Raw genomic sequence first — 16089 nt, forward strand, 5'->3', positions numbered from 1 at the left:
ATGTCATGGTGTGGGCATTTTCTTAACATTGCTTTTAATCTTTTCCAAGGTTGATAAACTGACTCAGTGTCAGTCTGCAAGAAATTAGAGATGTCTTGTCTTAACTTTGTGGTTTTAGCAGGGGAAAAATATTTGTTAAAAAAATTCTGAGTCATTTGGTCCCATGTGGTAATGGAACCTTGTGGCAAACTTTGCAACCAAGTCTTGGCATCTCTTTTTAAAAAAAAGGGAAATAGCCTTAACTTGATAGCTTCATGAGATACTCCATTATACTTAGCTGTTTCAACAAGTTCCAGAAAGTTAATTAAATGATTGTATGGATCTTCACTTGCGTCTCTAGTGATGATGCAAGACTGTTGAATCGTTTGAATCAGGCTAGTCCTGATTTTAAAGTTGTTGGCTGCCACTGGGGATTTTCTAACACTAGATTCACAGTTGAAGCGGTCAGGTTTAGCATAATCCCTAAGGATTCCGTTTGCTGGTCTTGGCGCTACTTCATCAAACTGATCCTCTACATGAATTGGTGGTTGAATGCCTTCTACTTCCTGATTCTCAATTCCTTCACGAGCTATGCTTTGAGAAGATGATATTTGTCCTTTCCTGCACAATAGAAGAGATTTTTCAATTTTTGGGTAGTAACTAGCCAACTTTTTTGCAGAAGAGCGGGTCATAAACTACCTAAAAAAAAATTTTAAAAAAAAAGAAAAATAATAATAAATTAACACTAGTTTCTAAAGTAGTACTAGTAGTTAATAAAATAACTAAAGAAATTTACAAAAATAACAAAAATAGTTAGTGAAAAGAAAAAAAAGGTACGATAATATATTAAGTATAAGTAAAAGTAGTACTAGTAAATAATAGTAATTAGAAAGAAAGTTAGAATAGTATTATATGTAAAAGTACTAGTAATATTATATTAAATATATTGCAGTAAAGGTAATGATAGAAGTAATAGGAAGAAATACTTATTAGTAGATAGTGAAAATACTAACAGCAATAAAAATAATAATAACAAATTCTCAAATTAGTAACAATATATTTAATCTGAAGTAGATGTATGCCAACCTCCGGCAACGACGCCAAAAATTTGACGAGGCCAGTATGTATTGGAATTTCCCGCTCGTACTCTGTCAAATTCTAATATAGTTTAAGATATCCTCCCGCAGAGACTGGATAATCTACGTTACAGACTTGTAATATTTTGACTACTATTTGAGAGAATCAAATTGATGAAAAAAGTGAGTGAGGTTTAAAACTTGCTAATTACTTAAACAAAACAAACAACTGTTGAAATAATTATAATTTTAAAAAAAAGATGGGAATCATTGAATTCACTTGATAATATTACTACAACAAAATCTTAATTTCTACATTTATTTCTTTAAAGAATAATTGCTTATTTCTAATACAATTATATTTTGCTCACTAATAAAATAACCAATTAATAACATTCCATGAGAATTATGTTAATTAATCAACTTAAGACTAGTGACGTTTAAACCGAAATATTTTTCTTACTTGAATTATGCTAAAAGAAAGTAAAAACTTCGTGAGAATATTTTTACTAAGGATCAATAATATTGCCTACAACAATTCCTCCGTGACAATTAAAACTGAGGCAAGCAAGATTACTGACCTGAAATAATAGTTTATTGAAAAATTACCTTCACTCTACTATTTTATTCATCAATTATTATATATTAACTTTGCTCCGCGAGAATTATAAAATTAATATATGAATAACTTAGAGATAAAATTTGACAAGAGTGGGTTGCTCTAGTGGTGAGCACCCTCCACTTTCAACCAAGAGGTTGTGAGTTCGAGTCACCCCAAGAGCAATGTGAGGAGTTCTTGGAGGGAGAGAGTCGAGGGTCTATTGGAAACAGCCTCTCTATCCTAAGGTAGGGGTAAGGTCTACATACAAACTACCCTCCCCGGACCCCACTAGTGGGATTATACTGGGTTGTTGTTGTTATTGTTAGAGATAAAATATATAGATGTGATAATAGAGTAATTAAAACCATCATTTCAGCACAGTATGAAATGTAAATAAAAATTTTCAAGCCAAGAATATATAAAAATTGAGATAATATTATAAAATATATAAAGGTTCATCAACTATCCCAACGAAAAGAGATTACTCCATTATGGAGTAAGAAAAGCTAAAAAAGATATTAAGAAGACTATAAATATTTAAAAGACTAAGGAAATATTTTTACTACAAAGAAAGAAAACCAAGACTAGTTCTTGTCTTACAAAAGATTGGATATCCTTATACAAAGAGAGCTTGCTATTTATAGAAAAAGATGAGTAGCTTTTGTCATGTTCCACTTTTGCGACTGTGAAATTCATGTATGCGAAGTGACCTTTGTGTACGTAGATTCCATATATGCAACTATGACACCTGTGCTTCACTCTTGACTTCATGAGTTAGACTTGCAAATGTAGGTTCCATGTATGCAAATGTGACCTTTGCGTATATAGATTCCACATATGCATCTATAACTCTTTTGCTTCAATTCTTGACTTCATGGGTTAAACTTGCAAATGTAGGTTCCATATATGCGAATGTGACCTTGCGTATATAGATTTCACATATGCAACTATGCTCCTTTTCATCTCGAATTATTTCTTTCCATAAGCCCATATGTATATTCTACATTTGCCAATACGAAGATGATGTGTGCAATTGTGGCTTTGCTTCATTTTCTTGTCTTTTGGCCCTTTTCCTTCTTTTTCATAATTTCTTCTTCCTACAAGATTTGTTAGAAAATATGCGAGGATAAGATATCATTATTCATATTTTATTTTTAAAGAACTTATTTTTTACATATGAAATTACATGAATAATTATCCATCAGTGATATCGTCCTCGTATACTTCCCGGAGTCTTTTGCTATGGGTCACTGATACCTTTGTCTTTTTTGTTGCTGAAAAGGTTACACCATTAATCTTGTTCCCTACGAAAATCATACTGATCATTAGACGAGGATGATCTTCTCTTGTCTTCGAGAGTTTCGCGTTGTCTCGGTTGTGGCCGTAATTATTTTTAGCATGGTCGCTTAAGAACTCTCTGAGATGGTCATTTTTCAGTAATGTCGCCACTTCCTCACGTAAATGTCGGTAGTCCCCAGTTCGGTGGCCATTAGTCCCATGATAGTCACACCATAGATTAGGATCCCTTTGGCTGGGATCAGATCTTATTATCCTCGGGAACCGTGCTTCCTTAATGTTCCTTATTGCCGATACTAGTTCCACCATGTTGACATTGGAATAATACTCAGACAATCATGGGTAGGTGGAATTCAAGGAACTTGATACCTCTTTGTCCAACAATGATCTATTATTCCGGGCACGATCAACTCTTCTATCGGTATCGAAACTATCCGCCGACCTAAAACCTCTGCCGCGACCTTCGGCCCTTTCGTAGGGCAAAAATTGGCCTTTAGACGATATGTGTCGAAATCATCCTTCAATATGTATGGGCGTTGATAAAAGAATCTGCGAGCATCTTAAATGAATCTATTGAGTGCTCGGGTAGAAATGAATACCATGTCAGGGCCCCCTTCGTGAGGGTCTCTCCGAACTTCTTCAGCAAGACTAACTCAATCTCGTGTGGAGCTAAGTCATTTCCTTTCACCGCCGTTGTGTAAATGGTGATGTGCTCCTGGAAATCCGAAGTCCCGTCGTATTTTGGTACGTCTAGCATTTTGAACCGCTTCGGGATTAATCCTGGTGCTGCGCTCGGTTTGAATGACAACTAGGTGTATTTCTTTGACTCTAGTCCTTTCAATACTGGCGGTGCGCCCGAGATTGGTCCATTCGGGCATTTATTTCCCTCATAAACCGCATTAGTTCGGTTTTAAAAGGGATTCTCTTTGTTGTTACCAGACCCGTTGTCGTTCCCCCCGGCCCTGTCGAAGCCTACCTCACCTCTCGGGGTGTTGTTATCAACCATTTGTGTTGTTTGGTTTGCGGGAGCACCAGGAGGAACTGGACCTCTTCCATTCATGTTGTTGGAAGCATTCGACAACGCTTGCCTCAACTCTGTCATGGCCCGATCTTGTCGCGAGAGATGGCCCATAATAGCCTTTGTTGTTCCCTTATGATTCTTACCGTTTCCGCAACTTGCTCATCTTCAACATCATCAGGAGTTGCCTCCTAAACGTGTCGTAGATATTGCCCTCCATGGACCGGCGTTGCTACATCCTATTCGTTGCGGGTATCGCTGAACGAATCTTCGTGTTGAGGTAGATTTCCTTGGGCCTCAATATTGCGTGCGACGTTGACATAGTTAGCTGCTATTTTTAACGATTTTTCGCTAAAAAACAAAGAATTAAACAGATTAGTAATAGATGCGAGGATCAACTCAATTATGCAACTATCTAAGCCCCATAGTGGGCGCCAACTGTTTACCCATAAAACGATACATTTGAATTTGTAACGTGGTTTTATAGACAAACGCATTGATTTGACCCAAAATGATAAATAAATTAAATAAAATGCAAGGTTTAGCATTGAAAACGTGATAAGACAATAAATAACTTGGTCTCGGGAGCAGATTTTTCGAAGGTAGTAACAAGAATATCAATAGACAAGAAATAAAGTATTATTGAGCTTAGAATAATGTGTAGCATAAATTTTGTCAGAAAATTCCTCCTTTACAATGGTTGTTGAAGCCACTATTTATAGCTGCATCTTAGAGAATAAGGTCCTATGATCAAACCTCTCTCAAATAATAATTATGGGGGCTATTGATGAATGTGTAATGGCTCACTATGAATGCCAAAATTCTCTATAACGGATCGTGTATTTAATACTGAAGAATATTCTTCATTTAATGTCATCGGGTGACAAACATTCGTTTGTCTTCATTAGTAATATTCCCTCCGGGGTCTACCCGCTGCCAACCGAAGCTGCTGTCTCCAGTCTTGGTTTCCACTTGCCTCCCTTTCCGTCTATCTCCGGTTCCACGTGTCGCTCTATTATTCGAGTATTTAATACGAGCCGATTTTACCCTATACAATTTGTATCTTATGTATCTAGAAATCAAGCATTCAATTGCTAACATATATATATATTTGAATCGAGACTTGCTGTTTGTGTATAAATCTAAGTTCCGTGTTTCATGAATTATAGCTTGGATAGAAAGAATTTAATTAGAGATATGAACAATTGAATAACATATATAAATTTTGTTAATTTAATTGCAAACAGTTTAACTAAATAGGTAGAAGGAAGATAGTACTAGATCTTGTCATTATGCCAATGTTTTTGAATAATTGAACACACACTCAAGTTTTACCAATCCAATAAGATATGCGAAAAATTTAACAAGATAGATACGATGAAGACGGTAGAGAAAGTATAACCTACATGCATAACTTGTAATTAGATAAGATATGTCAATTCGTCAAGCTTGTGAATAATTTAACTAGATATGTATAATGAAGATTATATTAAAGTATTACTCATTCGAGATAACTTGTGAAGTGCAATTTTTCATTATTCTAGATGTGTAGCGTTATTTTTGCAAAACATTTCAAAATATGGACAAAATTTAAACAGGAGCCTTAATGATTCTATTTGGACAAATATCCCTACAATCTACTACAGCAGCCCAAATCTCATTGTCCAAAAGTTTGGCCCATTGTATCACGAGAAACAAAACTCTATATAAATCTCCGTCTACCACTTCTCTTGGTCGTTCTAGGGTTCTGCCCAATCTTGGGTTTTCCGTCCCAATCCCAAATCAAAATCCTTTCTTCCCTGCCCAAATAAACTAGTAATTCCTATAGTCCTCATTACTCCCATAGTTTTTTTCTGCAATATATCTGCACACGTTTATATAAAGGCATTTTTCTGCAATATATCTGCACACGTTTATATAAAGGCTACGCTAAAAATATTGATATAGTGGAGCCTTGAGCGATAGTGCAAAAAAGAAATGCTGAGTTAAATCAGCGGCGGCCAGACAACCGCTGAGATGAATCCACAGACGGGTGTGGTACTTGTCTACTAATTTCATCTCACAATTCTCTTGTATATTTTTTGGTGTTGTGATGGTCTCATTTTTAAATGGGGCGAGTTTTATTGCTATGCTTGTATGACCCATATGTGTAAAATCATCACAAAAGCAAGCCCTTTTTGTTGAATATTTAATCCGAAGAGGGCGTTCTCATATCCTATCGCCTTGATGAGCAGAGTCTCTGCTATAATATCTTGGGATTGGCCATGAGAAATATATTCTAACAATGTGTATTTGCTTTTGTTTAAATTGGCCTATGATGAGATCTATATTTAAAAACACCATCTTTCGGGACTGAATGGCCCATAAGGCCTTGCTGTTATTTTCTGCAATTCTGAGGCCTCTTTCCTATTGCTTTAATAGTTATTCTTTCTTGGCTGTTCTTTTGTTTTTAAATTTTTTGGTTGATGAATAATTAATCTTTGGGATGTTGTGGAAACTGTGCTTATGGACGGTCAAGTGCTGTTTAGATTATAAAAATTAAAACAACAGTACTTAACAAAAATACATAAGCTATAGATAGTAAGCCACCATGACTTTCAAGTCTTCCCTTGAATTTGATAAGTGAAGACTATCCTGTTGTGGCTGATATCCTGTTTGCCATTTGCTTGCCATTTGCTGAATTATCATACTTGGGAGGGATTTTTTCTAAATGTGATTATTTGTATTGAATTGGGGCAAGTTCAATGATATAGTTGTAGGCAAATTACCCCCTACACTTACTATATGAATTTAGAAATTCCCTGATCTGCCACATGGCATAGCAAGTGGTATTAAGTGCACTATGGCGTTTGAGAGAGCTCTCAAACAGCAAAAACAGGCCCCCAAATAACATCCCAACGGCTACAATCCCTCTTCTTCCTATTTATAACATCCTCCATTGAAGCCAAATTCAAGTTCATACATATTTTCCCATAATTCTTGATTTTCTTCTTTATTAGTTAAATTACTTAGTCCCATTTCCAGATTTCTCCACCACACCTCACATTAAAGATAAAAACACTTTGTAGACTATAGACTTATGTTTTGAAAAAATTGTAAGAAACACGTTGTTTCAATATTAGACTATAGACCTCCGTTTTCAAAAAGATGTGTAGCAATCTTATTAGGTGAAATTGGTAGAATGAAAAGCTTGAAACCACTTTCTTCTTGTTTGCTTTGGTCTTCAACTGAAAACATGAATCCATACCGTTACACTTGAGAACGACAGAGGGATGAGCAACTGACATCCAAGCAATAATTATATCATTACTAAAAGTTTAGACATTACAAGAGTCATTTAACAAAAAAAATAATTGGATAGCATCACAAGTGCTTATAAGATACTACCAACACCAACACAAAATGATTGTAAATCACTACCAGTACCAATACAAAATAATTGTAAATCACTACTAGCACTAACACAAAGTGCTTATAAAATACTACTAGCAACAGCCAACAGCACCAAAGTGTTCTACAGAACACTGCAACACCAACACAAAAATTAGCTTAGCTAAGTTAATCATAGAAATTTATGTTAGTTATCTTGGAATGAGAAGATATAGTTGAATTTATATGGAATTCTAAGGGTATGTTATATAACTTGGCATAAATCAGAAAAGTAAATAAAAATATATCGAATATTGACTGTAAATAATGAAATACGAACTAAATTGAATAGAAAACGATTTATGAACAACCAAGATGAATCAATACATAAAACCCCAAAAAGATAATATCTATATGAATCTCTGTATGTTCTTCTATGTGAATATCAATAATATGAATATGAGTGTATGAATGCTTTTTTTCTTTGATCCCTTACAGAAATAATAGCTATTCCTCCTATAGTGGATAGATTTTATTTTGGATATAATTAAAAAATATAGTGGGAAACCTATGATAGATTAATTTTTTTCTAATTCTTGTCGAAATTCTCTCCCTTAGTGCGACTCTAACAGCTCTTATCTCTTGGCCCGATCTTGATCGGATTTGGTATTGGTTGGTTTCTAGATTTTGAGCTCGATATTGACTCGGGGCTCGATATTGACTTGGGCTTGGTATTGGTTGGTCTCTGACTCTCAAACTCGATAACGCCGTTTCTCACCATAGTTCGATTTGGATTCGAGCTCGGTAATGACTTCGAGCTCGGTGTTCGATCGGTCCCAGAAATTTGAGCTCGGTAACCTGGCTTCGGATCTCATCCCGATATTATGAAGATGATCTTCGGTCCATTATGTTCCAATCTTGACTAATCATACGAAGGTCGAAATCGGTTTGATCGTAGACAAATAGTCTCTTCGTTTCTTGGGAAGAATGTGGCGAGAAACGACATGATTTTCAAATGGTATGACTAGATTTAAACTGACGTTTGCATCGAGCCCGACCATGACGTACGTGATAGATGTCCCGTCGGTTCAGTTACCAAGGCATTAAATGCGTGTCAGACGATGGTCGGCCATCGTTGACATTGAACAGTCATTGCCAACCCTATAAATAGCCCCTCTTTTTACCACTTTTTACTTTTACATCTCCAAATCTTCTAAGTTCCTTTTCGCATCTTCTGAGTTCCTCATCTGTAATTTTGTGATTTTCACCGCAGAATTCCTCTTTAGAACACCAAATCTTGTCATCTTCCTCTATCTTCAATCATCAAATCCAAATGGCGAAAAACGTTGAAAACCCTTCCTCAAAAAGAAAAAGCTTCTTCTTCGTGGCCCGTCGATGACAAAACACCGGTGGAGCCACGACATGAGGAGTGTGTTCCCGGGGGATGTGTTCTTACCTCTGATTTTAAGATCGACAAAGCTTCGCCGGTTCCTGATCTATGCGAGCCAGTATCGAGGTACATGTGCTCGATAACTGAGGGATATCTTAAACAAAAAAGGAAAGATTGCAACTGGGAGAACAAAGAAGTGATAATCCCGACTCCCGAAGAAGATATTACTACCCATGTGAAAGGGGTTTTAAGTGTGTATACAATACCCTTTCATGTTGGGCCTTTTCGACCCTGTTATCATCGATTTTTGCTGGCAATATCAAGTAACCCTCGGCCAAATCCATCCTTCTTTTTGGCGGATCGTTATTCTGATCCGCTTCTTCGTGAACAAAGTCGAGGGGATGTCTTTCACCCTCGACCACCTCATTAGATTGTACAGCTCTTGCCTCTATCGAGGTGGGTTAATAAAACTCCAGCCACGGGCTACCAAAATGTTGTTCTCGAGCATAGACGAGGACAAGGATCGAGGCTGGATGTGCAAGTTCGTTCGAGTGAAGACTTCTGACTTAATCCCGACCGAGAAGATGCCGTTTCCCGAGGAATGGAACATGAAGCGTAAGTATAATTTCTATTGTTAGCTCCTATTGTTTTGCTCCTTTGTTTCTTTCTCACCGATATCCTTTTCCGTGATGTAGCGGTTGCTTGGATGCCCGGTGCTATTCCTAACCTTAAGAGTTGTGTACGGGACCTGACTTCAACTTTCACATATGCCGTACGCTCGTGGCGCGTCTTATCAAAGGGTCGATGGGAGGCTAAAAAAATCATGGTAAGCCTCTTTCCCATCTCTTCGATGATTCGAACAAAATGACTTTCCTATACTTAACTAATTTTCTTGTGTGTAGGCCTGGGCAAAGATGCGGTCATGAGGCCCCCGTCTCGCGAGGAAGAGACTTCGGCCCTGGTTCTGAAACCTTCGAAGTATAACAAGAGAAAAATGGCCTCTACTTCCAAGGATCCAGAACTTAAGACAAGGATAGCTCGTAAGCCGAGAAAGAATACCATCCCTCTGACCGAAGAATCAGTTCGGCGCCTATGGGATGAAGACGAAGAGGAAGATGATGACTGCGGAGTGGTGTCCCGAGTGAAAATGAGCGCCGAGGCTCCAAAGGCTACTGAATCGATGAAGGCCGCAAAGATTCTAATTTGTGATGAGGGAGTCTCGGGAAGAGAATTGGTCGAAGTCCCCGAGTCATCGAGGATCGAGACTACCTCCCACCATAATGAGCCAATGGTGGGTACGGCTGCGGGGGTTGGTCCCGAGGCCCCTTGAGATGGAGAGAATGCCCCAAGTGGTTCACTTGGGGCAATAGAAATTGGAGGCTCCCCGCTGCTCCCCTCGTTTTCCGAGGAAATGATTCGAGAGGCTCGGGCCTTGAAGACCCTTGCTGTCGAAGGAGGCCACGGAAGGGAAGATCCCTTTCGTGATTATTTTATTGGGGTCGAAGATACTATCGGCCTGAGCAATTTGGAAGTCTCGAGAAAGGACTTGGGTGAGGCATTGGTCCTTTTTAACGAAGTGCAGCGAGCTCTGAATCGGGTAAGCCTTAACTCTCTTGGTTGGTATTATCTCTGTGTTTGTTTTCCTCTTCTAATTTCTTTTCTTTCTGCGTAGGCCTCAGCGCTTCATCGGGAAGCATGTTCTCGGTCCCAAGCTGAGTCGGTACGAGGCCAACCTCCGAAGGCTCACGGAGGAGAGAAATGCCTTCAGACTTCTTTGTGAGCAAAGAGAAAAGGAGACCAAGGACCTCCGAGCCGAGTTGACCAAGGCTCACCAAGATCAGACCGATCTGACCGAGCAGGTAATGAAAATCTTAAAAACTCATGGGCTTAATTCGGGATCGGAGGCTAATATTTCGATCTCACAGCTACGGCAGAAGCTCGAGATGATCGGGCAGCTCCGTGAGGAGGTCAATATCATAAAGGCAGAGACCTTGGGGTGGAAAGAAGGTATGGACCGCCTTGCTGCAGAGAAAGAGGCTGCTCGAGCCCAATTATCATCGATCGAAAGTCAACTTCAAGGCATGAAGGAGAGGAACTCGGTTCAAGCAAGAAAAATAGAGGAGCTCGAGGCTCGGTTGGCTTCCGAACTTGCCAAGGCCAAATCTGAAGCTGAAAAAGCAAAGGCCGAGGCAGATGCATTCGTGGCCGTCTATCGGGCCGATGCTGAAGCCGCTCAAGTACAAGCGAGAGAGGCGGCCGAGACCGCTCAAACTCGAGCATATTGGGTTGCTGAACTCGCCCAATGCCAATCTCTGAGGGAAATTCTCGAGGAAATCCATGCTCGAGGTTTCGATCTTACTGAAGAGATAAAAAAGGCTAAAGAGCTTGAAGCCGATACTGGAGCCCTGACTTCCGATAATGATGATGATGATGATGAGAGCAAGACCGGGGAGGAGCTCGATGGAGAAGAGACTGCTCCCAGAGATAATCAGGAACCTTAGAGTTTTTTTATTTTTGATCTTTTTGTTTAGGGTCCTTATCGGACCTTGTAAATACTCATATATATGAAGAACTTTTCCTTTCCCGACTTGTCTTTGTTTCATTTTCTGCCTTGTGAAAATTTTGTTTCATTCATGCCTTATGAAAGTTTTCATAAGTTTGAGGCTTTAGGCAATTTGATCGAAGTCGGACCTTGTAGTATTTATAACCGAGTGAGCGTTTGCTCGAACTTGAAGTAATGTAGCCCGTAGGCTTTATATGGTAGCCCTTAGGCTTTAAGGTCGAGTGAGTGTTTGCTCGAACTCGAAGTAATGTAGCCCGTAGGCTTTAATAGTCGAGTGAATGTTTGCTCGAACTCGAATTAAGAGTAGCCTTTAGGCTTTATGATCGAGTGAGTGATTCCTCGAACTCGAAATAAGATTATCCCTTAGGCTTAGTAGTCGAGTGAGTGCTTGCTCGAACTCAAAGTAATGTAGCTCGTAGACCTTATAAGGTAGCTCGTAGACCTTATAAGGTAGCTCTTAGGCTTTAAGGTCGAGTGAGTGTTTGCTCGAACTCAAAGTAATGTAGCCCGTAGGCCTTATAAGGTAGCCCTTAGGCTTTAAGGTCAAGTGAGTGATTGCTTGAACTTGAAATAAGATTATCCCTTAGGCTTAGTAGTCGAATGAGTGCTTGCTCGAACTCGAAGTAATGTAGCCCGTAGGCCTTATAAGGTGGCCCTTAGGCTTTAAGGTCGAGTAAGTGTTTGCTCGAACTCGAAGTAATGTAGCCCGTAGGCTTTAATAGTCGAGTGAGTGTTTGTTCGAACTCGAAACAAGATTAGCCCTTAGGCTTAGTAGTCGAGTGAGTGATTGCTCGAACTCGAAGTAATGTGAGTGATGTAGCCCTTAGGCTTATGTGGGGCTTGATCTTGTTGATTTTTTGGTTGGCAGTCCCCGATTTATGGGGTAATGGTCGTCCCTTAAGCCTGTTTGCATAATAGATCACGAAATAGAGGATGGATTCTGAGATATGAGATATAGGTAATGGAGAAATTTCTCTTTATGTCATTATACATGTGTTCATGTTTTGTACCAAGGATCGAGCAAACTACACGAGCATGGTTCGTTTTGACCATTTGGCTCTTACAACTTTTCCTATCGAAACCCTGTTGTCATGAAGTAACTTCCTTGCATCGAACTTGATGATCGAACTTGATATATTCGACGGTAATGCCCCCCAGTATTCGAGGTTGATTGTAAAGAGGCCTTGGATATTGTTGAATTGTTCTAAGTTGGCACGATTAATAGTTGCCTCATTAAAAACCTTGCTGAAAAACCCATTTGGGATAAAATCGGTCTAAGGAAAAAAGAGTGCAACGCGTGCTTTCAGGCCTAAAGGCTTTGGGTTGAATAATCCATCCCTGTTCCTGGTCGAACTCTTACAAGGGTTAGTTGAATTTATATGTAGTTCTAAGGGTACGTGGTATAACTTGGCACAAATCAGAAAAGTAAGTAAAAATATATCGAATATTGACTGTAAATAATGAAATACAAACCAAATTGAATAGAAAGTGATTTATGAACAAGCAAGATGAATCAATATACAAAAACCAAAAAAGTATAATCTCTATATGAATCTCAGTATGTTCTTCTCTGTGAATATCAATAATATGAATATGAGAGTGTATGAATGCCTTTTTTCTTTGATCCCTTACAGAAATAATAGCCATCCCTCTTATAGTGGAGGGATCCTACTTTGGATATCATTAAAAATACATAGTGGAGAACCTATGATAGATTAACTTTTTTCTAATTCTCGCCGAGATTCTCTCCCTTAGTGCGACTGTAACGGCTCTTGTCTCTTGGCCCGATCTTGATCGGACATGGTATTGGTTGGTTTCCATATTTAGAGCTCGATATTGACTCAGGGCCCGGTATTGACTTGTGCTCGGTATTGGTCGGTCTCTGGCTCTCAAACTCGAGAACGCCGCTTCGAACCATAATTCGATTTGGATTCGAGCTCGGTAATGACTTCGAGATCGGTATTCGATTGGAACCAGAAATTTGAGCTCGATAACCTGACTTCGGATCTCATCCCGATATTATGAAGATGACTTTCGGTCCATTATGTTCTAATCTTGACTAATCATACGAAAGTCGAAACCGGTTTTGACCGTATACAGAGTTCTCTTTGAGTAATAGCTTGCTTTCCTTTCCACTTCAAGGACTTGCTGGGCTTATATCTAATATCACCTGTAACTTCTACAGAATTCATCACTGCAGTTGTGGAAATTACTCTGCTACTAGGCATACCTTGCTGCAATTAAAAGAGATATTTTATGATCGCTGAAGCATAACTAAAGATAGTAGCAACAATAAAGTTAGAGTAAGTAGTAGAATCACTTATATTAACACAACTATAACCAGTCTTAGACACAAATACGCCTTGCCCTTTAACTTTCGGCCTCTTATACTTAGTTATACTCGCTTTACTACCTTCTCTGTTTGTAGTTCCCTCTTGAGTATCAACAACACTTCTCTTCCTTGTACTTCCAGTTGATGATTGTTGGGAAGCATTATGCTAAAAGGTAACAAGTTAAGTAAAAAATCTATCCAACAATTCAATGTAAAGTAATGTAGATAAGTTTTACCTCTGATGTTGCTGTTGGGGCTGTTGGCCTGGAGGGACAACTTTTATTATATTCATTGGACTTACAAATAGAGCATGTCATTGCTATTCCCATTTTGGATAACTTACCAGCATTTTTAACTTCTCATTCCTCCTTTCTTCTATTTCTCTTTGGCCTACCAGACATTTTTGAACTGCAGGTGGCTCAATCTTTGGATTTGAGGTAACTAGCCACATTATCATATTTGGGACATGTTGTATAAAGTTTGAATAAACCCGCAGATAGGTCTCCTTTCTATACCATGTTGCAATTGACTCAGATGCATCAATCCTCCTGTTGTGCATTGTTGTTATGGCATGTGCACATGTAATGCCTTTCAGTTGCCATGACCTGCAGCTACAGTATCCTCTTTTCAGGTGAACAATAAAATTAGTTTTACCTTCCTTAATCTCAAAGCCACTGTCTCCATTCCAATGAATCTTACACTTCATTGACTTCTCCACATTAGTGTTGAATATCTTCATTGCCATTGGAGATATCGCGTCCACCCAATTTTCAGCAAATGCCCTCATCTTAGGTATTTTAATCATGACCTTGACTCTAATTTCTTCTAGCATTGACACAATTGTCTTGTGTCTAGCTCCCAATATCCAAGCATTGAAACTTTCTGACATATTATTATCTACACTGTCACATTTAAAGAATTCTTGGAAGTAGACTTTGCACCATCTTTCTTTATTGTATGAAATAATATCTTCAACAATATTGTGACCCAATGTATTTAACTCAGCTACCTTTGTTTTAAGCTCGGCCTCAAATGTTGCTCTAACACAACTCCAGAACTTCTTTCTTCTCTCAATCCCCCTCCACTTCTTTGACCAATTTGATAGAATATGTCTTGCACACATTCTGTGATCATAAGCTGGGAATACTTCTTCGGCGGCACTAACCAAGCCCTGCAAAAAGAAACTGAAATAATCAATAGCTGCAGAAAAAAGATTCTAAAAAAATATCAGCAGAATCATACTGAAATAGAAAGTGTCATACCTTTTGCATGTCACTGATTATAGTGACCTGAGTTCCATCTCCAAGTTATAGGTCATCTTGCAAGATCCTCATAAACCATCTCCATGTATCATTTTTCTCAGTTCAAACAACAGCCCATCCCATGCAATTGAAAGCATTTGGTTGTTTCCATCTTTAGCAACTGCTACAAGTAACTGGCCTTTAGATATTCCTTTCAGAAAACAACCATCCATCCTTATACACTTGTTACACTTGTAAGCCTCCAGATCTTGTTTCTCAACCCTAAGTTCTTCATGAATATCACTTCCATAGTCATCAGAAAGTTCAAATTCAGATTCAGATGAAGTATTGAATTTTCTGCATTACCATTGACAACATCTTCTCCTTGTATATCATTATTGACAGCATTGATAATATCTTCTCCTAGATCTAGATCTATAGTTAGTTCTGCAGTAATTATTGGTGGTTGGGGATTAAAAATAGGGCCACATTCCCTGCTGCCCCCATTTATATTTGTTAAAAGTAGATTGAAATTATTATCGAGATTCAACTCTATCATATTTTAACCCTAATAAAAAAATCAAGTTTCAATCACTAACCTTTAGATATGTCAACTTGAATATACGGAGAAAACTGTTGAGAAGCACTTGAAAATTGGAGAAGAAATCGCAGATAATCGGCAAACAATCGGAAAACATTCAGAGGATTTGAGAGAAAGTTCTAGAGAGAGAGAGAGAAGATGAGTACTGACTACTATGTTTGGAGAGAATGATCGACTATTCCTAATATTATATTTTAATTCTTTTTTTGATTTTGATTTGTGTATATAAAATAAAATAATATTTTCTTTGTCCTACACATAAGATAAAATTTCCAACGTGGACAACACGTGTATGCACTGAATTAGGCTATACGAGCTCGGGGTGTTTCTAAATTTATATAGTCAAGTATAGGGGGGTAATTAGGACCCGACATAGTTCGGGGAAGACACAAATAATCTGAGCCAACTTTAGGGGTGGTTTAAGGTATTTTCCAAATGGAAAAATCCTAAGCCCCTTGTTGAATGGTAGTTGAAAATCCTACCTAATCCAAAGGGGGACCAGAGTCTCTGCCATTATCATTTTGGATTGGCCATGAGATATATATACATTCTTCTTGTATTTATCACTACCTATGGCTCAATACTTGTTAACATGGTTTAGTTTGTATTGCGAGTAGGTTTTC

General features: G+C 38.3%; 1 protein-coding gene and 3 non-coding genes across 12 annotated transcripts; 3 read left to right on the forward strand and 1 right to left on the reverse strand.

The window, feature by feature from the left end:
* Nucleotides 1–107, forward strand: LOC117280579 (small nucleolar RNA R71). Its single transcript, XR_004511105.1, has one exon. It is a non-coding gene; the product is annotated as a small nucleolar RNA R71 (small nucleolar RNA).
* Nucleotides 108–5873: 5766 nt separating this feature from the next.
* On the forward strand, nt 5874–6037 carry LOC117280580 (small nucleolar RNA snoR143). The gene has a single exon (XR_004511106.1). It is a non-coding gene; the product is annotated as a small nucleolar RNA snoR143 (small nucleolar RNA).
* A 241-nt stretch (nt 6038–6278) lies between these two features.
* Nucleotides 6279–6371, forward strand: LOC117280578 (small nucleolar RNA SNORD96 family). Its single transcript, XR_004511104.1, has one exon. It is a non-coding gene; the product is annotated as a small nucleolar RNA SNORD96 family (small nucleolar RNA).
* Nucleotides 6372–12811: 6440 nt separating this feature from the next.
* LOC104112330 (uncharacterized) lies at nt 12812–15751 on the reverse strand. 9 transcript variants are annotated; one of them, XR_001972506.3, is made up of 4 exons: nt 14887–15638; nt 13861–14795; nt 13706–13790; nt 12812–13526 (listed from the first exon to the last, which is right to left on the reverse strand). XR_001972506.3 is itself a non-coding variant. In XM_009622214.4 (3 exons), exons 2-3 carry the CDS (start codon nt 14893–14895, stop codon nt 13944–13946), a joined length of 861 nt encoding a protein of 286 aa, XP_009620509.1. In that variant the 5' UTR covers nt 14896–15154; nt 15465–15638; the 3' UTR covers nt 12812–13943. The 9 variants fall into 9 exon arrangements, 4 of the variants coding, with proteins under 4 accessions (XP_009620509.1, XP_009620508.1, XP_009620507.1 ...); XR_689961.4 differs by lacking the exon at nt 13706–13790; XR_689960.4 differs by having other exon boundaries at nt 12812–13790.
* Between the last annotated feature and the right edge of the window lie 338 nt (nt 15752–16089).

Source organism: Nicotiana tomentosiformis, chromosome 8 (assembly GCF_000390325.3).
Source record: "Nicotiana tomentosiformis chromosome 8, ASM39032v3, whole genome shotgun sequence".
In the NCBI taxonomy this organism is placed as follows: Eukaryota; Viridiplantae; Streptophyta; class Magnoliopsida; order Solanales; family Solanaceae; genus Nicotiana; species Nicotiana tomentosiformis.